The sequence below is a fragment of the Apteryx rowi genome, unplaced genomic scaffold, assembly GCF_003343035.1.
Source record: "Apteryx rowi isolate R43461 unplaced genomic scaffold, aptRow1 scaffold_610, whole genome shotgun sequence".
NCBI lineage: Eukaryota > Metazoa > Chordata > Aves > Apterygiformes > Apterygidae > Apteryx > Apteryx rowi.
The window spans coordinates 456,254-483,784 of record NW_020450884.1 but is presented as its reverse complement, the minus strand read 5'-3'; the positions used below and the strand labels follow the sequence as shown (position 1 = coordinate 483,784).

The following is a 27,531-nucleotide window of genomic DNA, read 5'->3' as shown; positions in this document are numbered from 1 at the left end:
GGGTGCTGGGGAGGGCTGTGGGCCACCTCGGGGTGCTGAGGGGGCCTGGATGCAGTTTGGGGGTGCTGGGGGGGGAGCTGGATGCAGTTTGGGGGTGCTGCAGAGGGTTGGGGCAGATGAGGGGTGCTGAGGACCTGGAGGGGGCTTGAGGGGCAGTTTGGGGTGTGATGGGGGCGGGTGCCAGCTGCCCACGGGCCCGTGATCAGAGCTTGGTGCCGTCCCCTCGGGGCCATGTCCCCCCTGCATGGGAGCGAGACGGCGGCCGTGTCCCCAGGCAGCGGGGCCGGAGGGGGCAGCCACCTCCCTGGCTGCGCCCTGGGGGCCGCCTTCGCTTGGGAGTCTCAGCTCCCTGCCGCCCCCCAGGCTGAGCACGGCGCCCCGGCTCCCACTGCGCTCCGTGTGCCAAGACCTCCTGCGTGCCCGGGGGCGGCTGCCCGGCTCCAGCCCTCGCCCCGCCGCAAACGGGTACCGAGCGGGATGGGGCACGYGTGGGCCAGCCGTACCGGCCCCGGGGGGCTATCGCCGACCCCGCGGCTGACGGCCGTGCTCTGCCGCAGCTCCTCGTGCCCGCCCGGGGCCATGGCGGGCTCGCCCGGGCTCAAGCCGCTCGTCGCCGTGTGCCAGGTCACGTCCACGCCTGACAAGGAGCTGAACTTCACGGCCTGCGCGGGGCTGGTGCGGGAGGCGGCGCAGCGCGGCGCCTGCCTCGTCTTCCTCCCCGAGGGCTTCGACTACATCGGCTCCGACACCGCGGAGACCCTCGGCCTCGCCGAGAGCCTGGATGGTGATCTCCTGGGGCGCTACACGGGGCTGGCCAGGTACCGCTGCGGGGAGACGCTGTTCCTGCTGGGGCCAGTCCCAGGGCGGCTGGTCCCATCCTGCGAACGGGGGAGGTGGAGCTGGAACCAGACCCCATAGCGGCAGCTCCAGGCTCCCCRAGTGCAGGTGGGACGCGGAGCCAGGGCTGGGGGACAGGAGAGGGCCTGGCCCTGCGCTGGGTGACCCCCGTGTCGCTGCCCCACAGGGACTGCGGCGTGTGGCTGTCCCTGGGCGGGTTCCACGAGCGAGGCCGGGACTGGCCGACCACGCAGCGCATTTACAACTGCCACGTGCTGTTGGACCCCACAGGTGAGAGCCGCCGGCCCTGCCCCGCCGCCCGGGGGCCCCTTGGCCCTCGCAGACATCCCCACCTTGCTCCCTCTCGTCCCCAGGCTGCCGCGTGGCCACGTACAGGAAGACCCACCTGTGTGACGTKGAGCTGGAGGGCCGCGTGTCCATGAAGGAGAGCAGCTTCACCAACCCCGGCCCTGAGATCGTGCCCCCGGTCAGCACGCCGGCGGGGAAGGTATGGGGGCAGCCTGGGCAGGGGGGCACAGCCGCCTTCGGGTGCCGTGAGGCTGTGCGGCACCCTGTCCCTGCAGGGAGAGGGGTTCCCCTTCCTGCTCTCTCTTCTGTCCTAGCAGAAGTCCCAGCTGGAGGGCTGTGTCCCCTCCGCAGCCGGACGCTGTCCCTTAAGCACATCCCCACCTCATTGTCTTGGTCCCAGCTACCTCGTTACCCTGCCCAGAGCCCCCAGCAGGGCCAGGCGCCTGTCCCCAGGCGCCGTGTCCTTGCTCACGTCCCCTTCTCTGTCCCCGCCAGCTCGGCCTCTCCATCTGCTACGACCTGCGCTTCCCTGAGATCTCGCTGGCGCTGCGGCGGGCCGGGGCCGAGATCCTCACCTACCCCTCGGCCTTCACTGTCACCACAGGCTCCGCGCACTGGGAGGTGAGTGTGCCCCGTCGCTGCCCCCCAAACCTCCCCCCAGCTTTCCCAGCCCGGGAAGCTGCGTTGCAGCTCGTCCCTCAGGCCCGGTTCAATCCTTGCCCTGATCCAGGTGGCTTTTGCCCAACGCAGCCCCTCCTTGTCCCCCACGGGTCTGGGGACACCCCAGCCCTGGTGGCTGTTGCATTGGGGCTGAGCCCTCACCCCACTCATCTTCAACAGCTCGAGCAGCTGAGCGGGGAAGAAACTCAGCCATGACCAAACATCCTGGGTGCAGCCAAGGGCCCAGAGGGAGGCAAATTTAAGATAAAAAGGCTCATCTTGTTATTTAAAACCCAGGACTGGGGGGCACAGCCTGTCTGAGCTTAGTCTCTTCCCTCCATGAGGCCCCTCTCAGGGATGCACCCACGGGGCTGTCCCACGTCCCCAGTGGGGCACTCTGCTCCGGGCTGGTGCCACTGGGAAGGCCTGTCCCCCATCGCAGGTGCTGCTGCGGGCCCGGGCCATCGAGAGCCAGTGCTACGTGGTGGCAGCCGCCCAGACGGGCAAGAACCACGAGCGCCGGACGTCCTACGGCCACTCGCTGGTGGTRGATCCCTGGGGCTCCGTGGTGGCCCAGTGCCGGGAAGGCCCCGGGCTGTGCTATGCCGAGATCGACCTGGATTACCTGCACCGCGTCCGCCGGGAGATCCCGGTGCACAGCCACCGCCGGCCCGACCTCTACGGCACCGTGGCAGCGGCCGTGGGGCCGGTGCCCTGAGGCGCAGCTGGTCCCACGCGCCCTCTCAGCACAACGATTTCGGCTGATCTCCACTCACCTCCGGRGCCCTGGGCTGGCAGCAGAGCTCTCCCGTGAGCGAAGGGCAGAGCCAGGGTGCCCACTCAATCCTGCCACCCAATAAATCTAATCGTGCCTGCCTCGCGCGTCCGTTTTCCCCAGCCCGAAACCAGAGCAGGGCCGCATCCGCTCTCTTTCGAGACAGCATCTACCTGGAAACGTGGAGCTGGTGCAGGAACGTGCCAGCGCTCTGCTCCCTCGTTTCTCCAGGAGCAGAGCCAGGAGGATTTCCCCCCTTTCAGCAGCTGAGCTGGGGGTCCCGGTGCTGTGGGGAAGCCCTGGGGCCGGTTCCGCACTGCCTCCCACGAGCCGCAGGCCGTAGAGCGGCACTGCTGGGTGCGGGGATCCCCCAGCACCCAGGTTGGCGGCACCTTTCTCCCTTCCCCGCTTTCGAGGCGCCCGCAGGGGCAGGCAGCTGCCTGCGGAAGGAAGGAGACGCACGCTGCAGTAGATGTTTATTTCAAGAAAACCAAAAGCTACACAGGGAATATGACCGTTATATTGAAGTTTTTAAAAAATACAGAAGTCACAGAAATTACACCAAGTTGTGCCAGGATCATCTGTAACCGGAGGGGCGTGGGGGCGGGTGTGTGCACGCAGGGGAGGAAGGGGGAACCACACGCACACACCAGTCCTGGGGGGGCTGCCCCACTGCGGCCTCCCCGAAGCGCAAGTGCTCGCATGCCCGCGCTTCGCCCCTCGACGCACCCGCCGGAGCTGGGGCCACAAGGAAAGAGCCTGCAGCAGAGCAGCGCCAGGGTGAAAAAAAAAAAACAAACAAATAAAACCAGCTCAGAGTTGGAAAAATGCCCCCGGGGACCCACCGCAAGCAGCCAGGGAGCGAAGGGGCAGGACTGGAGGCTCCCGGGGAAGGAGGAACGCGGCTGTTTCGGTGGCCTGAGGTGACAGTCCTCCCGGGAGCTGGGAGGAGCTGGGGGGCTGCGGGCTAAGGAACAGCATGTGCCCGGCCGCCCTCCAAAACGTGCAGCCCCAAGCAGCAAGGGGGAGGCTTGGCTGCCCGCCGGCCCCAGCACGGCCTCGCTCCAGCCCAGTTTGTCCCAGTTTGCCAGCAGAAGTCCAGGGCTGCGAGAGGGACGGAGCCAGGCAGTAGTGGAAGGGAGGGAAGAGGCACAGGGACGGCCCTCGCACCCCTTCGCGGCTGGAGGGGTCAGGCAAAGACACATGGCGGGATTTTGGTGCTTCCCCCTCCCCTGTCCCCTTGCCCCCCGGCAGGGGAGGGGGACACGAAGGCACATGGTCTAGAGGACGCTGCAGGGACGCAGCCCGGCCGGTCCCAACAGCACAGGCTAAAGCAAGGGGACGATTTTACTCCTGAGAAACCCACAGAGGTGACAGCAGGATGTAACCAGAGAGAAAAAAGGGCGAGACGCTGCTGGAGGGGCATCGCTCAGCGCCGAGCCAGCCCCCACCCCACGGCCAGCGGACACCGCAGCAGGGCTGGGGTGAGGCCGCCCTGCTCCAGCTGCCCCCAAACCTGGCGCAGGCACCGTTGGATCAAGCAGACTCCTGTCAGAAGCCTCCAGAGTCCTGTTGTCCACGGCCGCTCTCAGCACCAGCCCAGACCCCTGTCACGGACAGGCCCCACGCGGGATTTTTGCCTTTTCTTTAATGGGCACAAAATAAAAGAGAAAGGAAACAAAGCAAGAGAGAAGATGACGAGACAGGAAAGAGGGGGGGCAAGAAAACACATAAGCCTCCAGCAGTGCCCGCGACCGCTCTCCACGCCTGGGCAGGCCCTCCCAACTCCAGCCGAGCTCCCAGCGCCGAGGGGAGCAGCGCCCACCTCCCCTCGCAGCGGCGCGAGCCCGCCGGCTCCGCAGAGCCATGGCCGTGGCAGTACGGCGCTCTTCCTCACATTTAACTGGGTCCTAGAGTTACAAAGTACTTCGCAGGAGTCCAGGTAAGGGAGAGGGGGGGTTAAATGATCTTTTCCTTTTCTTTTAAAAAAGGAAAAAAAAAAAGGAAAAAAAAAAAAAGGAGGAGGGGAGGGTGGAGAAAAGCTTGGATCCCAAAGAGCAGCCAGGCTGCAGCCTGGCAGGGCGTCAGGGGGCTGTTTGCAGCATCAAGTTCCTCAGGAGTTTCTGGCGCCCGACCTCGTAATCCTCCTCGTCCACATTAACCAGCAGTTTGATGGCTTCGTGGCCCACGGCTTGCTTGAGCGAGTCCGTGATGAAGACGCCCTTGAGGGCCTCCAGCAAAGAGCCGTTTATGTAGTCGCGCCAGAACGCATCGAGGTAGGTGAGCTCTGAGAACTTTATGTCACAGATGATAGAGCCCAGGTCCCGGGATTTTAAGATGGTGTTGGCCTGGTTGAAGCGCTCGAACTGGCGCTCCAAGGGGTCCTGCTTGTTGGAGAAGACGTTGCCTTGAAGCGCCGTCTCGTGCTGGCAGTATTCGGCTCGGACTCGCAGGCGGATATCTGAGGGCCAAGGGAAGCAGGGAAAGGCAGTCAGCACTTCGGTCACAGCCCACGGCACCATCCTGGCTCAACCCCCTCTCCTGGGAAGGGGAAACTCAGCCCAAGGGAGCCCCTTCCCCTCCCTCACCCTGGACAGCGCTGTCCCCTTGTGCTGGGAGCCACAGGCCACGGTCACCCAGCTCCATGCCAGCACAGGGAGCTTACTGCACCCAGCTTTGCACGTTGGTACTAAACTTGGGTGCCTGTTGCCAAGCTGAGCCCATCAGGACACACACAGCATTTAGAGCAGGGCTGGAGCAGAGAAAACGCATCCATCCGGAAGCCATCCAAGTTGTGCTGCCTCTGGTTTGGGGCAGAGGCCCCGAATCGGAGCCCGAGGCACGACCGACCCAGATGTTAGCCTTGCTTGGACTTCATCTGGCAACCCACAAACCCACCCGGCCTTGACAGCCCTCTCGGAGGCTCTTACCACAGGTCTGTTTCTCCTTAGGGTCCGGTGTCACCGACTTCCTTCTCTTACGCTGGCTGCTGAGAAGGGCTCTCCCACGGCCAGGCCTCTTGGTACATATCTGAGGTCCCGCAGAGGAACAGCAGACCACGGGGTGGTGGGGAGGCACTGCTCAGAGAAAGGACGGGGGTTAGAGGCAGCGGAGCTGTCCCCACYGTCACCGGGTGCCACAAGGTCCTGCAACTCCTGCCACGGTTGCAGACAGTGCTGGGGACATCCCATAAGTGTCCAGACACTGAGAGGCTGCTCCATCTCCCACCACCACCTTGCCAGACCCCACCGAAGCTCCCAGGTGGCTGTATACCGCTCTTTCTCTCCCTCTCTGGTTGCACCTGAAATCCATGGCTGCCTCGGCTGGCACTTCTGCTCCGTCCCCAACACCAAACCCCAACTGCGCTCTCCTTCCCACGCTGCTCTGTCACCTCCCAGCTCTTCCCCCATTCCAAAAGGCTTGTGCCAAGAGGCATTCAGCAGCGCCAGGAGAGCTGCTCACGTGCTGAGGAGGGGGGGGGAAAACCTCTTTGCTCCAGCTCAGATGCTGGCGTCTCTCCAGGGTGGGAGAGATGGCAGGAGCGGGGAGGTGGTCCCCCAGGAGCTGCCGGGGATGCGGGCAGGGCCGGCAGCTGCCGTCGCATCGCAGGGATGCACGCACCCTCTTGTGGCAGGCCCCAGCACAGCTGGGCTCCAAACCTGCTGCTCAAGAGACGAACGCATCAGGAAGGGGGGCGATTCAGAGAAGCCCTCCGGTTCCAGAGGGAATTTCCAGTGCAACGTAAAGAGCCGGGATTAAGTTAAACCCAAAGGCTGAGCAGTCTCGCTGCAGCATCATGGTTAAGGGAAGAGATGTCAAACACCTCACTTGATCTTCCCCCAGAAAAACAGGGCTTATTGTAGCAGGCGTAACTTCAGCAATGACACGACTGTCACCACCAGCCAGAGGTGACAGACCCCCCCCGCTTTCAGTGCCACTAAAAGCACCAAGTGCTTTGTGGGAAAGGCAGATTCCCAGCCCTCCACCAGCGAGCGAGACAGGTAGTTACCATGTCACGGCAGTATTATGCGACACTGACTGATGGGAAACAAATACTGTTGCCTGCTAAAGCGAAAGGGGAAGAAAAAAAAAAATACAGATTTTGACACAACACAGCTTGATTTCACCTGGGACAACACCGGCCAATGAGCCGCTTCCTTAGGAAAGCGCTTATCCCTAGTGACTACCTAGGCCAGGGACCTCGCTCTGCACATTCCCCCCCTCCCAGGGGGCTTCACCCATCGGTTCCTCATTGCCGCGCGCTCTCTGAATTTGCATTTGCCTTCAGCGCGCCCCACCTCATCAGCAGCTCAGCGCTTCACGGGCTGCTACGGCTCTGCACCGCCAAACCCCGCGGCAGGGTGAACCAGCAGGACAGCGTCCCTCCGCCCAGCGGGGCTTTGCGGCCCCCCTCACCGGGCCTAAATATTAGCGTAGAAATTCATACGATAATTTCTGCCTGGTGGAGGATGCTCCCTATTAACAGGAACATCAGAATTTCAGTCAGGCAGACAGTGAGGGCTCTGGMCAGTTAGCGAAGCGAGGGCGAACGCAGACAGACCCCAAGGCGAAAGTCAGATGGTTCTGCCAAATTCCTGCTGACAGCACCAGTCAGGGCTGCGAGAAATCCTACCTGCTCGTGGCCAGACCCCGACGCTTGCCAGCAGACCCGAACGCTCACCTGATTTGTGGGGGTGACCGAGACCATGCTCTGCGTCGCTGTGAGCTCGGGGAGTCACATAACGGATGGATGTCTCTTCTAGGTACTTGTCCACGAGATCTGGACACACTGGAAGAGAGAGAACGTTTTGCTCTTTAAAAGGGAGGCCAGAGGAGATCTGTCTTGACGTGGTGGATGCCAACATGTGCTTAAGCTGCTTTATTGAATGCTGCACAGTGAGAAACACCGCAGCTTCCCCTGCCCCCTGAGCGACAGGGTCTCTGCAGGAATCAGCATTTGGGTCCTTCAGAAGCCTAAGAGTGAATTTATGGGCCTTTTGGTTAAAAAAAAAGAAAAAGAAAAAGAAAARAGAAAAAGAACTTTGCAGAAAGTGGTATCTTAAAGCTCTCGAGCACACAGTGTTTTCTAGCCCTGATGATGACACTTGCTATCACAGAGATACCCCCAACATTCCCCAACAACCCGTCTTCAAGCTGAGCTGCACGTCAAGATCTGCCATTTCCCAAACCAGTCCTCTCGGATGAACCGCTCGCATTTTAGAGCGGAGCGTTCAAAACCAAACAGCTTTGTGTAGGAGAGGCCATTTGCATTCATTGCCATGGTTACTCGCAACATCCGTGCTCAGCAAGAGCAGGCTGCTCCCGATAGCGTCACACACCGCACGCAACCCTCGGGGAGAAACCTCCCCCAAAGCAGGCAGCGTGGTGGCCTCTGACAGCGCTCTTCTCGCACCATCAGTGGCCACAACTTACTCCAGACCTCAGTCGGTTGTTCACGCTCACCTCCTTCCCCTTATCTCTCACGTGGAGCTGTACGTACCTGGCAAGCGCCTCCTCGGAGAAACCAGCTACGGGATTCCTTTCAAGCTGCCTACACGAGCTACCAAATTACACATTGATCTCCAAGCTTGATTAAATATCTATTAAAGTAGGTGCAATTCCTCTACAGCTTCACCTTTCCCTGCAGGCTGCTCGCAGAAGTCAGAGCTGGCCCGTAAGGGGGACAAGCTCCCTGACAACTTAATTGCTGCCGAAGGAGCTGATTACTTGAAATGCTTTAAAATAAACTCCTTGACACCTGATGTTATAATAACCTACATTATTTAAATGACTTTAGTAGATCAGACCTTTGAAAGAACGTGCTGGGGCAGGACGCATTTGCTGCCAGAGTTTCGAGGAAAAGTCAAACCGCTGAGCAGAAGCTGCCACTGAGCAAAGTTTAGGGGGGACGGAGTTGGTGAGGAGGCTGCTCCCCTGCCCCACGGACCACGGCGGTGGCAGCGGCAGCCCCGTGCTGGGGGGACCGGCCCGCTGCTCCAGCCTCTGCCAAGCCGGCCCTGGCCTGTGGACCACGCTGAGCTAATTCAGCTCGAAAAAGCAGAGAAACCCAGTCGCTATGAAGAACGAGACACAAAAAGAYGAGATCTCCTAGCTGCAAGGTCTGGAAGGATGCGGTAACCAGAAACCGAGTCAGCTCATTAAGCCGAGAGGAGGCTTCCTTTAACCAATCAATCTGCTCCCTTTAAATGCAAAACACGATACGTTATAAACCACATGTAAGATGCATTATTTAATAAAGCTTTTTCAAGTGCTATTTTTGTGCATTTAATTAAACTATTTCCCTCCAAATGCAGCTGGACAAATCACAAGAACAAAATCTAACAAATAAGGAAGCATCATTTCTCATAATAGAGCAGGGTATTAACACGTGAACGCTAATCTCCAACTCCCTAACTGTGCATAAATGCAGCATACTCTCCCAGTAAGCAAGAAATAATACAGTTAGACCAACCATTCTGAACCCTCTTCAGGGGAAAGAAGTGCAAACAAAATTAAAACTAGCTGTTTAAAGAAATCTACACCTTCGACAGGAGATGAGAAAGGAAAGGGTTTCACGTACTGGGAGCGTTTGTGAAATACTGCAGAGATGGAGTCCGTTCTGAATTTTCTTATTTGAAAGTCATTACTGTGAAGACTTGTACATCTGACATGGGGAGGGATCACCTTGCTTTAGCCGACTGAGAAAGCAGCAAGCTTCTCCCTTTGGTTTGGATTTTTTGAAACAGGTGAAGAAAGTTTCTCAAGAAACAGAAGAAAAAAAATACTGTAACATTCCCAAAATGCTACAGGAACCTAGAGATACCAACCAACCTGAAAGAAGGTTCAGGTCGCCAACACAACCCTGTGTCATCTGCACACCTTCGCAGTGGATTACCACCTCCAGAAACCTCACCAAATCCCCCCACGCAGATACCCACGCGGCTGGTTTGTGTACAACACGTGCCCCTCCAGTCTGAATTTCAGAGCGCTCAGTTTTTTTTTCCTTCTTCCTCTAATTTTGTTGGCTTAGCGAAGAGGAGGAGAGTTGGCAGTTTACACCAATGTCCAAGACACCTCCCCGAGCATCACGCAGGACTGAGCAAAACTCCTGCTCTTTCAGAAAAGGCCAGATATCTTTAAGGTATCTTTTCTGTATGGCAAAAGTCCACCACGCCGATACTAATTCTTCAGGGTGCTCCATCAGACGAAATTCGGAAGGGCACAAGAGCCTGGAAAATTTCCCAGAACGACTTCTCTGGGGCCGAGTCTGCATACGGTGGCAGAGCTCTTCTCCTGCACGCTCAGACTACACAATCTCCACAAAGTCTATCAGAGCTGGAAGTTTCTAGTGCAATTAAAAAGGCAATTAGGACGCCCTGCAAGGAGAAAGGTTGTGGCTAGTGACTAACATTGAACTGCCTGAGCATTTTATACCTGCGCAATCCAGCGGCTACCACCCAAAGGAGAAGTCCTGTCCCCTCTCTGATCCCAGCCACGTGTTCCCAAGCCCACACCGCTCCCCCCGCCGTGCCAGCTCACCCGTTCTAGCAACCATGCCCCTCAGTCTGGGAAAACGATCCTGGTTAAGAATTAACCCAGCACAACACCTGGTTAATTTTCAAGCTGCCTCGGTTTTCTGATCCGGTTTTCCTTATGGCAGGAGGGACACTGCAGCCAGCACAAGGCCGAGCGCCACAGCGCCGCACTTCTCATGACAACCCCAACCTAAAGGATTTGCTCAGCTCCGGCATCACCGTCCTGTCGCTCGTCCACGAGGCCCCCTGCCTCTCCTCCCCGTGTCTCACCCCCAAACACAGGTCGTTATGCCTGTCTATACTTGTGTTCGTTGCTTTCCCAAACACTGGCAGCAAACATCTCCGTAGCCCACAGAGCGAACAGAAACTGGAGAGACTCAGCAGTCTAGAACTGCCAAGAGAGCACAATTACACTAATTTAAAAAGAAAATGCAAATTTCAGAGGTTTAATTCTGCTGAAGTGGCTGCCTTACATTCCCTGCCACAATTGAACACTTCTTTTGTGACTGGAACGAGATTCTTTCCAATTCTGGTTCACCTGGATTAGGTTCCTTGAACGGCAAGTCAACGCTTTAATCAAAAAAGGCATGGGCCTGAGAAGATGGAGGGCAGGAGCAAGTCAGCCGAGGCTGGCAGCTGGATGACCGCTTCGGTTTACCAAGTGACTGAAAACCCACTGACCAACTTACCCGAATCTGAATGGCCGTGTCAGCATCCAGGTGTCGTTACTGAAGCATTTGTTGCCCTCTTACTGCGGCGCATCTCCGAGCCAGGCTCGACAGAGCACTGCAAACTACCAAATGAGGACAGAGCAAGGGGAAAACGGGCTGCCGTAGGGAAAGAAGGGTTGGGACCCCATGGTGTCCCACTGGAAGAAGGCATGCATCCTTCTGAAATCTTACTGTGACACAAGTTTCCCGCTGTAGCCTCTTGCACTGATCCCGGCCTCATTACATACTGCACACTAGAGGACCTGGACAGCAACAGTTCAAGGGAGACATAGGTCACCCTCCAAAATTGTGCTTACCTCTGAGAATTTGACCAGCTTTTCCCCCTTGAAGACAACCTATAACTTCATTTGAGTCAAGCAAAGCAGAAGCAAGTTTAAACAAGACCCTCTGAACACCCTGCCCTGCTTCCCCTCTCTCACTCCCCACTCGCACATCACGCCTGAAGGCCACATGAGGCATCACATCAAGAGCAGGGACTTCAGGCCATGAGGGACCTTTCTCTAAATCTACAGATAAAACGGTGGGAACTAGAAAAGCCTGGGAGTCACAGAGGCAGAATTACACAGCAGCAGCCAGTGAGCAATGCAGTGTGCAGCAGAAAAATCTCGTAACAGTTCTTTGCCGCTACAGAAACAAGGAGGCCTCAGTGCTCACGAGAAACAAAGGGAGGCTTTAAGCCAAAGCTGCATGGAGGCATGGCTTTTAAAGAGCACCGGGTGAGAGCAAGCCTTGGGGAAAGGCCCTCTTGCTAAAAGCCTATAAGATACTCCTTTGCTTTCTCCTCCTGTGCTTCGTGCTGTTCTGGCTAGGGTATTTTCCATGCACCCATCAGTCCTGAAAAGCCTCAAGGTCTTTTAGCCAACACACTGTGCTTCCAAGCTCCAGGGTGTCAGCAGAGGAGAAACAGGAGACAGCTCTGCAACGAAGTGTGCTTCATTAAGGAGCGGGCCACGCTAACCGCCCTCGCTTAGCAGCGCAGACAAGCAACCGCCCACACGGCTCTAGCACAGGTACACAGAAGCTCTTCCTGCTCCTCCTGTCAACACCACGGATTAGCAGCTTGGCTCGTGGCGGACTCTGCTTCTAATGAACTAAATGCCCTAGTAGCACCGTAAGAACAACCGGGAACGCAGGTCAAATGGCACTTACCAGCCCGTCTCCTCTTCAGGGTGACATAGGGCAGCAGGTCGTGGCGAGTGATAATCCGGAGCAACTGGAGCACCTGCCGGAAGTTGGTCTCGTCGCAGCGGCCCTGCCTTTCCAGCGCCAGCAAGAAGTCCCGGCCGCTGCGGATCATCCCCCTCTCGTAGTCGTCGATCACATCCACAAAGAGGAAGGATAACACGCGTACGTCCCGGTGGGTCAGGTGGGTGCCCACAATGTCAAACATACGATGCAAGCTGTAGAGTCCGTGCTCGCGGTCCCCCCTCTCCTCCGGCCAGGCTTGCGCTCGGCTCCGCTTGAAGGAGGCCATCTTACACAGCTGCCAGTCTTAGCACGTGCCACGCAGTTCCCTGCGGAATGCAAGGCCCTTCTGATCGCTGCAACCCTAGGAGATAAAGAAGGCCACCAGGCTGTAATTGGTAATTTTGCTACTCATTCCTTATTATTCTTAGCAAGATGCTCAATAAAAATCTCAGGCTGAATTCCTCCACTAGCAGTAGTTCCTGCTCAGCTCCTCAAAGAATTACTTCTGCTTCCTACCTAGTTAATGTTCCCATCCAGAGGTCAATGTTACCTTCCTCCAGTATTCAAAGAAAATGCTGACGCTCAGCCTCAGACACGGCCCAGCCTGTTGGATCCGCGAAGAGAACCCAGGAGCCCGAATACCCAATCCCCCACTCCGATCACCAGCATGAAAGATTCATTAACGAGCTCGGGGTGATCCGTATATCCCTCCCACTCTGTTCTCCCGTGGCGCAGCGTTTAATTCTCCCCACATTTGGCAGTTACGTGTCCTCCCCTCTGCACAACAGCTCTTTTGCTGGAAAAGCTTACATTAAAAACAGAAGACCGGGTGCAGGACAGACCGCACCGACCTCTGTTACCACTGACAGGTCTTTGTCATATTAACTTATGGACCCAAACATCTTCTGGTAGAAAATATCTGCAAGCTGCAGCGCCCCAGCGGCAGGGCAGAGCATGAGAAGGAATCCAGACTTGTAACCCAGGCAAGGACTGGCTTTTTCCACTCCAGCAAAACAACTCCTTGCATCTACTAGACTTAAACAGGCTGCTCGACAGTCCTAACTCAATCCTCAGCTTTGCAGGAAGAGCGCTCGCTTGCTTCATCCCTCCCCACCACCACACACACCCCAACAGGCATTAAATGCACTAAGCCATTAAGCGCAGCCACCGGTATCACTCCGAAACATCAAGCGAGAAGCAAATCAGCCGCTCGGCAGGCCTGAACCTGTTTCACTTTTAAAGTCAGATGAGAGCAGGCCTCGTCAGACTGGCTTCAGCGACCGACTCTGGGCTCACCCCCCTTGTTTCAGCAGCTCTCTTACTCAGGCTATCAAAGGCACCCCGTGACGGAAAGGGCTGGCCCGGCAGGAACAGCCCAGCTCTGCCGAGACCTGGGTCCTGCCGGCATGGCAGGGGGACAGGGAGAAGCTATGGGAAAGCAGAAAAGGAAGGCGTTGCCCACTTATCCTGGCAGGCTGGCGCTTTCGGTCAACGAGAGGGTACGCAGGAGGTTTCCGCGTTGAGAAAGGGTCAGTCCTTTGAGCTGCGCCATGGACCCTCCACTAAACCCCCTCAAAGTGATGGAGGGAGGGCCTGTTACCATCCCGAGGCAGTTGCTCATAGGGCTGCTGTCACCTGGCTCTCCCATGGGACCGACAACCTCACTTCTTCACCACAATCAACATTCACGCATTTCTGAAGTTACAGGTATCGATCCCTCTTCACCTGATCTAAGGCTTTTTGCCCATTTGTCTCAAACAGCGAGAAATGAGGCCTGTTACAGTTTTGTTTCCCATCAGTTTTACTGTAAGGTTCACCCCACACACTCAGACGGGCTTGCTGGATTTGTCTTAACACAAAGAACAGAAATGGGACAGATTTGAGTTTTCCTTATGAGAAAACCCTACATCTAAATGTCGTTGTGTTTTCAAAGGAAACACTGACGTAGCAGAGTTTTCACATTTAATCCCGAGCTCATATACGATCAGCATGAATATTTATAGCTGGAGCGGTTCCTGAGGGCAGTGTGTGCAAAGCGTTTCAGCCCACGTGGGGCCAGGTAATCGCCCACCGCTGCAAGGTGGCTTCAAGAGGCCTCTGTGCATCTCTGCACATTAGTTCACGCTTGGTAGGCAGTGTAACCGGGAGGGCTGAAGTGATTATCAGTGCTTCCCGGGCGCGCTCTGCCCCGCTTCGGAGGTTACGATTCCAGCCGAACAGGAGACGTACCTGCTCGCAGCGAGCCGGCTGGCTCAAAAGCAAACGCACCTCCTGTTCAGGCACATTTCTGGGGCAGCAATCATCCAGCTATGGCTGCTGGGAAGGAGCAGTCACAATCCTGTCTTTGTCTGTCCTTCTTCAGAGATCAAGCGTTGTCACAACTAAGCACAGGAAATCAGTGTCCCACACCTGGATGTTTGAACAGGGGAACCGCGCCACGCCAAGCACTGTTGTGACAACAGCGCTGCAAGAAATCACCCGAGACATGCCAGGAATCTGACGAGCCATTTGGAAATGCAAGTCTCTTGAAAAGCCGTCACTCGGGGCGGGCAGTAATTAGGTTAAGAGTAAACTGTACAGCTCAAACAATGCGGAAAACATCGTTGCAGCGAGAGCAGAAGGAACACGCGTCCTTCACCAGAAGGACGCGTGGAGGCGGCGAGCTTGCAGCCCTCCGTGCCTCAGCTCCTCTCCCATCTCTCTCAGGGAGCGACGCTGCTGAAACCAGGCTGCATCCTCCCTCCGTTCACACCATCGGCTGTGCTGGAGCAGCTGCTACGGAGTCCTTCTGCCTGCCCAGAGTAAGCATGTACACAGAGCTCATGTGGAAAGCAAAGGGGAAAGGAAAAAAAGGGTTGTATTCACTGGATTCGAAACGTAAGGGCAGAGGCCTCCCCTTCACCCTTGTGCCACCGCAGGCGCTGACCACAGCGCGACAAGCCTTCGCACAAAGCTGAGGTTAACTCCTACAAGCAAGCGCAGAACTCGGCCTGGCTAATGCACGCAAACACACACCCCCTGAGTAATCCCGGCTGGCTTTACGATCCATATGCAAGCCCTAGAGCTCGACTTAGGAGGCTGGATAAGTACTAAGAAAGGGAAAATTTAAAGAAAACAAAGCCAGAAGGAAACCTTCACTCTTAATAGCAGGCTTGGACAAAGCGCCCTGTCGCTAGGGGTATCCTGCACATCAGCAGCACACTCGAATGCGTCAGGAAGCCCGTGCACAAAGCTAAGAACACGCTTAAAACACAGAATTACGTAGAGGTGACACTTCTCATGCAATATGCATGATATTGAAGTGTTTTAAACCTTGCCCCAAGTGCTCCGGACAGCTGAGAAACCTCCCTGTCCCCAGGAAAGCCACCGCTGTCACATTTACATCTGATTGACAGCCTAAGAGTTCCCAGTAAGAGTGAAGAGAGGAAGTTTACTGGGCAGAAAAGAAGTTGCCTCGGAGGTTTCTCTGTGGGAACTAGGTCAGTGAATCTCAAAGTTTATATACCCTTTCTGCTCCCCAAGGCTCGTGTACCAGGCCTCTTAAAACTGAAATGCTCGAGGGTTAATCTGCATCTCAGGAGATTTTTCCATGGCTGGGATTTACCTTGGAAGCTACAGGTGGGAAATTGGAGGCAGCCAGGCAAGACCATGGCATGTAGCCTAAAATGGGATTTCATTCATTCTTGGCAAATATTTCCACCTTGAATGTAAAGCCCAATCTTACAACCCATTAAACCTGCCCAATGGGAAGCAAGTTTGGTACTAGGGGCAATTTGGGGTGAAACACTGACTTGGGGTGCTCTCTTTGAAGCTATTCAGTCCAAAGCAACCTGTCCAGGCAACCCTAATCCTGGYGGCCTTCAGACCCCAAAATGGGCATTTAAGCACCTGCAGTACGTTCCTGACCAAACAGCTCGCAGCCACCTCGTGGCTGGTGACAGGAGGCAGCAGTGCRGGGAAAAGACCCCTGCTTTCAGCTCTCCTCTTGCAAAGAGCCCATGGCTCAAAGGCACCTACCGCGGGCACACCCTCAGCGTGACAGCACGCGTACCGTACGGCGGAGTCATGCACCAACTGCATCACCTTTATATATCCTAAAACACTGGCCCTTGTTAGTCTAACCAGGTCAGGAGTCCTCCTTTCCAGCGACACACTAGACCAAAGGTTATCAAGGCCTGTGTTGCCRAAGGTCTCTTTTGCACAAGGGAGAAGATTCCGGCTCTGACACTATCCTCTGTGGTTTCCAAGCAGGCATGGCAGCATTTCCCTACCTGGGAGAGCTAGGCAGAGAGAGCAGCTGAATTTGGGCAGTAATACAAGAAAGAAGAGTGGAAAAAAGTGGTATTAACCTCAATTCACTCCTTCCTGCCTGTGCAGATCCACTCCTTTTGGCCACGGCAGGAGCGACTTGCTTGAAAGTGTATGTCCACACAGGCAGCTGGTGTGCAAGGAAGCAGGTCTTGGCTGGGCCGGCCACGCTCCCCTCTCCCATCCTCCCTAGTTCAGCCCTTCAGATGGAAGAAGACAAGCCAGTAAAAACCTCCTTTAAGCAGCACCCAGCTTTTGCTCCCTTTCCCCTCAAGAAAGCGCAAACCGTGACTCCACGTTACATCCGTGATGCAGGCGAACGAAGTAAACACGGAATAAAGGCAGGAATCTCCAAGTCTATTCCTGGCACTGCCAATGACTCACTCTCTGGCCTTTGGGCAAGCGGAGAGGATAACACTGCCCTACTTCCCAGGGTGTCGGGTGCATTAATGACTGTTTGTCAAGCGCTTTGAAGGTTTGAGAAGCTACGTACGCACCAAGCATTATTCACTTCCCCTCCCRGCTCGGCGAGGAATGCTAAGCAGCTGCTACGCTCCACGCAGGTTGCTCCGCTGAGAGGGGGAGCGATCGCGGTCCGCTCCTTGCCCTGTCGGCAGGGCACTGTCACCGCTTCGACGGGTTAAGCTAAAGGCTGCAACCAATCCGACAGCTCAAGGCACTAGCAAGACTTAAATGGAAGGGGTTTTTTTTATTCCTATAATAAAATGCAAATAGYTTAAATTAAAACATGTTCAGTGACTACCACTCCGAGCCAAAGAACAGTTTTATACAGCTCCAACTACTCCYGCTGTGGAGGAGAGGGCATTATATATTACACAACTTTTTCAGCCCCCCGAGGAGAACGGTTTTATCAATACAGCTTCTACTGAAGATGGTTCTCAGCACAAACAGCTCACAGCGATTTCTACGGGGGCTGGGGGGGGGGGGAGTCAGAATAAAGCACCTTCATGCTTCTATAACCACTCCTCTTCCCCCAGGAGTCGAGCCACATTAGCTACATTGAAAAGTCAAACGCACAGTGTTCAAATACAGCTCTGGGCTCTAGCCCAGGATATCCAATGAAAGAGAAAGTTTCTAAAGTCTTGTAAACCCTTTGAAAACAAAGTTTATAGAGTGGCCATTACCAGGAGCAGTAACTGCTGGAGCCAGAGCCTGGAGAGCTGCAGAGCACACACGTACGGGAATTTCTGGTAGCCCAGGCTCACACCCCAGTGCGATGAAGGGCAACTCTCGTCTTGTCCACCCTGTGTTACGTTCAGGTCCTGAACGAGCAGCTTTGCGCAGTCCTCGGCGCCAACAGAACTTCCTTGGGTCAACATTAGCCGAGCAACCACAAGAGTTTGAGGAATCAATTGCAAAGAGGGGGCTTCACAGCAACGAAAATGCCTCATTTAACCAAATCGTTCAAAATGAGTAGATCAGAATGAACATGGCATGGGACCGCAAATTAACGTGCTGCAGGAGTACCAACTGGAAGCACACAATTGCATGAATACTGAATAATTTTTTTTTAAAAAGCACAAAATCTTTAGTCTTGATTTTTAAGCACTGTACACCACTGTAGGGTGTATGTTTTAAACCTTCTTGAAGGGTTAGGGTTAAATAACAGGTCTACGAACTGCAGGTCAAATAAAGCACCTTAAGGGTGAAACCAGCAGYGAGCTACCCAGCTGCTGGGACGCATGGCCGGAAAGAACACAGGGCAAACAGCGGCTCTGGGATCCGTTTTCGGCTCTACCAAGTGATGGAAGATAAACTGCTCTAAACCACCTTTTCAGGGCTTGTTTCTTCCAGGCAGACAGGGAAACATCCAAAATGCCTGGCATCAAAAGCTATTCGGGCAACAACCGAATGGGACAGAAACAAAGCACTTCTAAGTCACTTGATTTTGATCTCCAGCTCTTCACCTCTCCAAATCAGCCCAAGTAGCAGCCTCTGGTAACGAAACTCGGGTCTGACATAGTCATCCCTCCAGAGGACAGACTTGGCCTTGCCAGCACAAGTGCTGTCAGACCAGAACTCCAGCTGGGGACACCGAGCAGAGCAGTTTCTCAGAGCTTTTCCCTCTCCACCCATTCTGTCTGTCACCAGAGAAGAAAATTAAAGCTAACCCAACCCAAAGGTAAAAAGCAACTTTGGAGAAAAAAAAAAGAAAAGAAAAAAAACCCACACCATACTCACACCCTTATATTCAGCACTGAGGGGGAAGAGGACATTGCTGAGGAGCAGCAGCTACCAGATTGTAGCATGCCATGAACCCACTTAGCTGATGGGAACTTCTGGAAGCCRAACATCACATTAAAAACCAGGTTATTCCCAACACACCCTACTGGATATGGCAGACACCTTTCCACTGCATTTGAATAAGCCAGAGCTTTGCCTATTGCAAAAGCAAGCCTACCTTTGTGACCAAAACACCATTTCTGCCCAACAGGCTCAGCTATCGCTAGTAGCAGGGACAGAAAGCAGAAGCCTTGTTTTCCATTCCTTATCCCAGCTCTCTAGGAAGCACAGTAACAGCCAGTGTAACGAGCTGCAAACACTGAAAGCAAAGCATTCACCAAAAACTGCATTTCAAGCTGACAATCAGGCTGCGGGGATAAAGCTACCACCACTCCTTGGCTGCAGTCGAGCTGGTTTTGGTGTTACAGCATCTAAAGTGGTGACTATACTCGTAAATAAAACCATGCACCAATCATTTTCTGGCCCTGCGGGCAAGTGACACAGCACAGCCCGCACCTACGTGGCTAAACTCTTCTCTTACAGCAGGGTGACCACATCCACACTGCTTAATGGAAACAGTCCCCTGCTCATACCCCAAACCCGGCACTGGAGGGGAGAGCGAGCTGGCACGGCCAACCCCCATGCCGGAAGGCACGTTCACAATTAAACAGCATGTGTAAACACAGCTTCGGGGTCAAGTCACACTCAGTCCTCAGCTCACTAGCATGGACATCGCGTACAACCCCAGCAGCCGCTCGTTATCCTGCATATTTTCCAGCGGAAAGTCTTAGCAAGAATGGGAAAACGTCACCTAAGGTGACTATGCTAATCGTAAAGGAGAAGCATCCTGCAGGTAACGTCACACCTTCCCRTAGAATCAAGCATTTTATCCCTCTGCTTCTCATACAAAGGCATCTCACCTCCAGCTGTTCTCTAAAACACTTCCATTCAGCTGTCTTTTTTTTTTTTAAGATACTGTCTACACTAATTGGTGGCTCAATATTTCACTGCTCTGGTCTCGGGTTTTGCAATAGCTATAAATACCGGCGCATGAAAAATGAACAAGGAAAGAACATAAGCAGCGGGGAGGGATAAGAAACAAGYACAGACATCTCCAAGTAAGTTGTCTCCGCTTTCTTGTGAGGAAAACCTTCTGAGCAGCTTTGAGCTCTCTCTATAAAAGCTGAAAGTAAAACCAAACATTTACTTATCAGCTAATTGCCTGGATATTTACACCACACCACCTTCCCCTTTTGGCCTCACCCCTCCAGCTGGGATGCTCATCTCTGCACCAGGATTGCGGCCTCACAGGGGAAGAGGMAGCCCAAGAAACCCGACCTCTGTCRCACAACGTCCCTTTCATCTACATTTGTACTTTCCTCACCCGCCTCCACAATACAAGACCAGGAAAAAATATCCAAGTTATCCTCACTAGTAATTGCCGGTTTCAGTGGTTCCCTTCAATTTTGAGTCCTGATGAGCAGCTTCTTACAGCTGCACCACCCAAACCACTCAGACAGAGCTGCTGAATTTATTTTCAAGCAGGGGATTCCAGCGACCATTATTTGGAAGAGATCCCTCTTTCCCCTTGAACTGGGCTTTCCTCCCACTTTAAACTTATAGTACCAGAAGAATATGAACTTTTTTGCTGTGCACGCACACACACACACAAAAAATAAGTTAGAATCCTTTGATCTTCTTTTAGGAATAGCCCTGTCATCAAGAACACGAGCGTACAGAGCATGAAGATCTCTTACTGAAAGATGTAAGGAATAAGCTGCATTTTAAACCTAGTTCCAATGAAAATGACACCAGATCGGCCACTGGCATTTCTGCAACAACTCACAGCAGCCCAGGATCCTCTCTGGGGTTTTGGATCCGTTTTAGGGGAGGAGAGGTGCCTACACAGTTCAACAGTCCAACAGAGCTTGAAGTTTGCTTCAAGTGTAATGGCAGTGCTGGTCTCACCCTCAGCTTTCTGGACAATTCTGCTATTTTTAAGTGTGCTTTTCTCACCTGCGGTTGCGTGAAAAAGCCTACCTGAAGAGCAAACGGACTATGCAAACTGCTGTCAGACGCCTGCGAAGAAACCCTGAACAGTCTCCGCAAGCGATAGGGTCTCTAATCTATCGCTTGGGTGTTATTCGTAACAGAGCACAGCCAAACTCCATGTGGGCTATGACTTTTGCCCGTGGTTCTCGCACCGCGCTCTCGGTAACCACAGCACAGAAGCTAACGGCCCAGCAGGCATGGCAGGGTGTTGCCCCAAGCAGTTCGCAGTCCCTACGCCGCGGCGCAGACGGGGCCGCTGCTTCGCGCCCACGTAACTGGTTCGGCTGTGCCGCCTCGGCCCCAGCCTCTCATGTGGTAGCACCCCGGTGCCGCGGCGTGCGGGCAGCGAGCTTTGCTCATGAACAACCCTCCAGGCACGGAGAGGTGGCAGCCCAGCTCCTCCCTGGGGAGGACAAGAGCAAACCTTCCTGTGTCAACAGGCCACGCGCGGGATCGCACAGAGGAAGAGGCATCCCTGCCCTTCAGTAACGGAGCAAAAGTACCTCGGTGTGACCCAGCTACGTGGCACGGAGTGCCCCAAAGACCTCTGCCCGCTCCACGATCGCGCCTGCCCTACTCTTGCCTTACCCTCGTAGCCAGTGCGCAAACAAGCATCACATCCCAGACTCGAGAGGAGGCTTTACTTAGCACTCAAGGATCATTAAAATAATTTAACGTGAACAGGAAAAACAAGCTTTTGGTGCCTACAAAGTGTTCCACGGTTAATCAGTTCAAGCCTTTGGTCTTTGTAAGACATTTGACTGCTAACCCGTGTGCATGCAGGAGAATTTTTTTTGCCATTTAACTACCACAAAAACCTACCTCTTTACGTCATCACCTGAACGTGCACAGATGTCAGTTTGTATTTATACTTTTTTTGGCGTGCCTAAGAACTGAAATTTTGCTTTGAGGTTAATTTTCCAGAACAGTCCTAATACAGCCTCTTGCACGTTTCATTTCATGGCTCCCTGAAAACAGATACAAGAGAGACACCTAGTAGCGTTTTCTCTACTGACGAGATCTAATCTTGTTTAATTTGCAAAGTGTAAGAACACTCATCGTGGCAGGGTATGAAGGATAAATGCTCTAATTGCCAAACTCACATCTTCCCAACACAGAAGATTCTCTCTCAGGCACGCTACCAAACGTGCAAAGCCTGAGGCATCATGCTGCTGCACAAGAACCCAAATACCAACTTTCCTAATTCACCCTGATTACCAAAGAGAAGGAAATGCAAACAGAAACAAACAGCTGAAAGTTTTGGTTTCACAATCCCAGTAGCAGTTAATCTGAAGATTTCCTTCTCTCATTCTTCACCTCTTTAGAGACACCTTCAACTTGCAGCTACCTTTGTAAAATGCAATTTGTTTTGGTTGCGTTGCTTCACCCCAGCTCTCCCCCGATGATTCCTGTGGTTATAGTCACGCACACACACAAAATACACACTTCTTCCTCTCTCCCTGTTGCTATGAAAGACCCCCACAAAGAGAGGAAGCTCGCTATACCCGGAAAAATAGCTTAACCACCCAGACAGAAAAAGGAGGCCATCTCCCACCTTCCCCAGTTTCTTTCAATTACAGCAATCCTATGCCACAAACCTAGCTGGCACAGAGACATGCACCCGCAGCCTACTCGACTTCAGCAAAACTACTCCGAGGCATGAAGTTCATCGTGAGCTTGGGCCTTTGCAGAATAGGCCTTAGGCTCTCATCCTCTGAAAAGCTAAGCATACGCACGGCTCCACTGAAGTCACTTTGCTGCTGCTTTTCTGCAGGGCTGGAACAGGGTTCTGTGTAACAATTCTGGGTTAAAAACAGCTCCATCTCCACCTGAAAGTTAAACGGACAACTTTTCAAGACTAGGTGTTTCTAACTGAAGTAGACATAAGACTTTAAGAGCGACAGAGTAACCAAAAAACTTTAGTCAAACTCTTTACCCCTGCCCCAAAGGGCAGGATGACACACTTGCTTATTTGCATCTCAGTTTCACAAGGCAGACTAGCGAAGGATGCTTCTGGGCTCCGGGCACAACTCAAAACCTGTAAAGAGACTTTGCCCCACCCTCGGAGTAGGTGAACTCACAGAGAACCCCAAATCCCCAAGACACAGGAAGATCAGCAGAACAGAAGACGGAAGGAAAAAACAGCTCATTTTATGTCTCGCCTAGCGATCTCCACAACCGTATCATCCAGGCTGACCCATAAAGGACCGAGTCCATCACCGCCTTTCACACTCTCTTCTGAGCAGAAAGAGTCGAATTTTGCTTGGTCGGCCCCTCTGTCTTCACAGGAGGGCAGCAGTGCCAGCATCGGGAATCCCTGCCTTGACTCTCCTTGGCAGCTGGCCCTTCTGCTCCACTGTCGCAATCGCTTTTCGGGAAGAGAACAGCACCCTATGTTTGGCATGGGAGGGTTTTTTTGCACAAGGGATGGAAAAGCACTCAGGCACTTCTTTTATGCTGTATCACTGCAAGCAAGCGTGGAGACACCTAACACAGTAAAACATTTGTTATATATAAGGCAGGGAGAGCATTTGATGATTTGACAGACATCCAAAGCAGCTAAAACCAGTTTGTTTTCAAAATATTCCTTTTTATATGGCTTGAGACGTTGGACCCTTTCCAAATACAAAGGAACTTTAAAACATAAGAAGTAGGGTAGCATTTTGCAGGACGGATTTCCCCAACCAGCTCCCCAAACCAGGCCAGAGATGGGCCATATTTAACACACAGTTCCTAAATATACCCGAGCTTCATATTTCAACCCACCAGACGAGTAGAATTGATATAACAACCAGATTCCTTCGTGTTTCTCGGTGACAGATCCAAAAAACTAGCCATACAGTTAGCAAACCTTCCCAGTTCCCAGGATGGCGGACAAACAGGCACTGCCCGCAACAACCTGCAGACCTCCGCTCGCAGCATGGTGGGACTGCCCCGACTCCTGCCCAAAGACACTCACAATCGCGAAACGTTGTATGTTTGGGGGAGGTAAACTCAGCTGACGTTCATTAGAGGACAAGACAGAGAGATTAGTTAGAAAAGAGAATATATAAACAGCTGCTTTTGCACAGAGCACAAAGCAATCACCAAAAGAGACTTCAGAAGAAATAAGGTAGATCCGTGATCGTCTTGTCTGGAGGTTTTCTGGACCTTTCTTTTGGAGCACTTTGTATTTGGGTCAGCATTAGGGACAGCGAGTCTGAGCCAGTACAGTAATGTCAGTAGGTCAGAAAAAAGATTCTAAAAATCCCTACTCTGTAATTACAGCAAACCAGACTAGGCCCAGCCCAGTCCAGAAGAGTGTACTTGATTTCATCTGCAGGAGATAAGCAGGCAGTTGAAAACTACACCACCATCACTAGAAACTATACCAGAGGGACAACTAAAAATAAAACAAAACAACCTGACCTGTTCAGGGGTGTACCCTTAAAAGTTTCTGCCCCATCTGCACTGCACATTGAACATTATACACAGGCACAAGATTCCCAGGAGAAAGAAGCTGCTGTGTACAGTGTCAGATAAGCACCACGTATTTACACTGCCCTTGGAGCCACGTTAGGCAGGGGCTAAGACTCTCAGGGAAGGAAGTATTCAGCCGTGCTGTATTTAAATATGGTTTACGTCACTAGACAAAGTATTTGTAACCCCATGAGTACAAACCAGATGTAAAAATAGTCCTACCAACAGCTGTTTCAGGGTGGGATTTTTTTTTTTTTAAATGTGTAGATTTGGTTGGGGAGTGAAGGGGACTTTTTTTTTAATACAAAAAGTGCTTTTCACATCAATTAATTCCCCTAATTCCTACCACCAAGCGGCAATGCCAGGAATCCCGTAAAAACAACAATCCTGATTTCACATGCCGATCTAACGCCCTGCCCCTGACCTGCTTCTCAGCAAATGCTAGCCCATCTAGACAACAGCTGGTTTTCGCAGCCCAACTGTGCACCAAGCCTCTCCGCACGTTGCCGAGTTCCACGCTCCCGGACGCACGTGCGTCAGGGAGCCCTGGGAACAGACCCCCCGCAAAAAGAGACCTCTCCGGTTACCGCCAGCATCCAAACGCTCTCCCACAACGCTTCAGCCTGGAGCAGAGCCCAAGAGGCGCAATAAACAGAGCAACACCACCACCAGGTGGGAACACAGCCTGAGCTACCGCACACAGAAACACAGGGAGAAAACAGCATAAAAAATATTGAAGTGAGCCATAAAAAAAAAATAGGAGAGCCCTCAGCCAGGCAAGTACCCGGTGGGCCATAACGGTGGCCAAAAAAACAGCCCAGGGCTAACTCAGGCCGCTGCTGAGGGCCGAGCGGCCACCAGTGTTCACCCAGGTGCTAGACTCACTTGACACGGACACAAGCGAAGTCTACGGGAGCACTGACAGTTCCAGAGCTGGTTAAAWGCTACACTGTGCACAGAGCTCGAAAAGCAAAACCAGCTTAGCCAGGATCAGGGTCAGACACCAACTTTAAGTAGAAACGCAATCAAAACTGCGTTGAAGGAATCAGAAATAGTATCTTTTTCTGAGAGGAACCTCCAACCAGTGCCGAGCTGAAGCTATTCAGCCACCACCGTGCGCTCTCCCTGAGCCTCCCCTACATAAATACGCAGCAACATGTGACACAACACTCGAGCCATGGAAACAAGCAGGGGCAGGGGATGCGTTACAGCCAGTGTCACAGTCGGTCAATGGCAGGGCCGAGGGATCCCGGCCACCCAGGCCAACGATCAGAGCCCTGGACCGCGCTCAACAGCTTATCAGGAGAACAGTACACACTGCCCAGCTGCCTGTATCAATATGCCTGTTTCCATCAGCAAAGAGACACCTGAGCAGGATTACTCAGCCCTCCCCCATTGAGGATTACCTGCTATTTGCCTACAGCAAGTTCCCCAAACTTTCTGAAGTCCAGAAAATCCAGCAAACCACAACGCTGTTACCACAGGCTGTTAAATGTCCATCAGTCTCGAGATGTAAATCTGAACATATAGCAAGCTCGGCCTCTGTGCGCTGCGTAGAGGACCGAGCTTCTTCTCCCCCTACCTGTCCCAAGTTCCATGATTTCTTGTACTCGCCTCCACTCTGATTCTAAAAGGTAAAGAAGGTAACCGCTTTGCACTGTTGTAACCAGACTCTTTTTGAACAACCCCTTATCAGTTCTGCTTGAAAACCCTACCTACCCTCCCAACTCAAGGCTCTTATTTTAAGAGGGTTTAGGACTCATCCGATATGAAACGCTGTCCACATCACTGGGGCTACGCTCATTTGACACCAAGGCAGTCACTCATCACTCAAAGCAGAAGCCAGCAAAAGGCAGAATATTATCACTTAGGCTAGCAGTTCCTTACAGGAAGGGAAGAAGGATAGGTGAATCATTAGCATATTAGAAAAAAACACATATACAAAAACCAACCTTAGTGAGAAGCTCTTCTTGTCTTGTTTATATCCGTTCTGGTGCAGCAATTTGAACACAGTGGCCAAACAAGAATTTTTAAGAAGTCTTCTATCCCCTTTTTTCCTTGACTTTTTAAATAAACTACCCAACAAAAACTGCTTAAGCTCCTAGAAAGAGTTTCACATATGGCTYTTACATCAGGGAAGCCTAACTTCCAAATTCAGATATCAGAGTTCAATATTAAAGCTGGTAGACTTGCCAGAAGCCACCCAAGAGATTTTTCAAACAACTCTGATGCCCAAACCTTCTTTTTACCTACTTCACCCTAAAATAATTTATTGACATGGGGGAGGAGGAAGAGGAAGGTCCAAAACTAGTCTTACTCGCTCTAGGTCATTTCTTTTAAAGATACCATTTTTGAAGAACTAACTCCACTGTTTCTTTCTTACCAGCAGCACTTTATGCCACCCTCACAAACCAAGGAGATCGGCAGGACATTCAGAATACTTTAAATCTCAATTTGCTTTCTTAGTATAGGAACTTTTCCAGAAACTGAATTGGGTTAAGTTAGAAACCTTAATATAAAAGCCAAGAGAAGGTAATCTGAACCAGAYTATTTTAAAATTCAGCCCATACCTTCTCCTTCATTATTTACTCACAATTATAACTTTTAGTGCTTGTCTTCTCTCCGCCAGCTCCTTAACACTAGTTTATCTCCCAGGAGAGTGCCTTCTCTGAAAGCTGGGCCTGGAGATGGAGTGGTAAGCTGGCCTGTCACACAGCTAGCAGCTCTTCCAGCTTCTCCACTCTCAGTTCCCAAATTGTACAGCTGCGCTGTCCTACATTCGTATTAAATACTAAAAATAAAAACTCTGACTCTCCCAGAAATTAAAGCTCCCAAAATATATAACTAAATCACCAAAATAGGGTTATCTGAAGCTAGAAGGTGGTTAATGTTGCATTGCTTGCTCCTAACCTCTGCTTGCTTCCTTCCTCCCCTTCATTAACACATGCTACACTAGCTCGGAGGCTCCCGCACCCTGGCACGGGGCTCTGCTCCTGCCTTCCCTCCTCCTCCTCCCTGGCCAGGCAGATTTGGTTTCCTCTGAAAGTAGGGAACGCCCGGCTTTTTAAAGTGTCTTGGTCGAAAGTCCAGCAAATGCTGCTCGGGGACAAACCTTTCCTCCCCCGCAAGTCAATCTGCCTCCCCCCTCCCCCGAAAAAAATACAAGGAAAAGCCACAGATCCGGGGGGTTTGGGAAGCGGGCAGAGGGCGGCTCTGCCAGCAGCGCCTTCCCCCTGCGCCCAGCGGGAAGGGCCGCCCGGGGGCTCCGGCGCAGGAGGAGGGAGGGCAGCGGCTCGGCCCCCGGCGAGAGCACAGCGGCGGCCCTAGGCCCCCATCCCCGAGGCCCGGGCCGAGGCCTCTCCTGCTGCGGTACCGGGCGGGCCCGACCGAGCTGAGGGGGGAGGCGGCCGCGGCCTGGGCCCTCACCCCCACC

General features: G+C 53.2%; 3 protein-coding genes and 1 long non-coding RNA gene across 9 annotated transcripts in view; 1 reads left to right on the top strand and 3 right to left on the bottom strand.

Moving 5' to 3' along the window:
- PFDN2 (prefoldin subunit 2) overlaps positions 1-233 on the bottom strand; it is a 2,377-nt gene extending 2,144 nt beyond the window's left edge. The window contains exon 1 of the mRNA XM_026083697.1: positions 197-233. Coding sequence (XP_025939482.1) covers positions 197-233 — 37 coding nt within the window. The remainder of the gene's footprint in view (positions 1-196) is intronic.
- Positions 203-3,142, top strand: NIT1 (nitrilase 1). The gene is made up of 6 exons (XM_026083640.1): positions 203-465; positions 558-818; positions 1,025-1,128; positions 1,212-1,345; positions 1,642-1,767; positions 2,249-3,142. Exons 1-6 carry the CDS (start codon positions 245-247, stop codon positions 2,522-2,524), a joined length of 1,122 nt encoding a protein of 373 aa, XP_025939425.1. The 5' UTR covers positions 203-244; the 3' UTR covers positions 2,525-3,142.
- Positions 3,045-27,531, bottom strand: DEDD (death effector domain containing). 6 transcript variants are annotated; one of them, XM_026083642.1, is made up of 7 exons: positions 26,051-27,531; positions 22,376-22,468; positions 21,462-21,607; positions 11,997-12,396; positions 7,263-7,370; positions 5,512-5,658; positions 3,045-5,042 (listed from the first exon to the last, which is right to left on the bottom strand). In XM_026083642.1, exons 4-7 carry the CDS (start codon positions 12,319-12,321, stop codon positions 4,666-4,668), a joined length of 957 nt encoding a protein of 318 aa, XP_025939427.1. In that variant the 5' UTR covers positions 12,322-12,396; positions 21,462-21,607; positions 22,376-22,468; positions 26,051-27,531; the 3' UTR covers positions 3,045-4,665. The 6 variants fall into 6 exon arrangements, with proteins under 6 accessions (XP_025939427.1, XP_025939428.1, XP_025939430.1 ...); XM_026083643.1 differs by lacking the exon at positions 21,462-21,607; XM_026083645.1 differs by lacking the exons at positions 21,462-21,607; positions 22,376-22,468 and adding an exon at positions 14,265-14,416.
- Positions 7,377-11,986, bottom strand: LOC112974548. The gene is made up of 3 exons (XR_003256331.1): positions 10,806-11,986; positions 9,162-9,957; positions 7,377-8,781 (listed from the first exon to the last, which is right to left on the bottom strand). It is a non-coding gene; the product is annotated as an uncharacterized LOC112974548 (long non-coding RNA).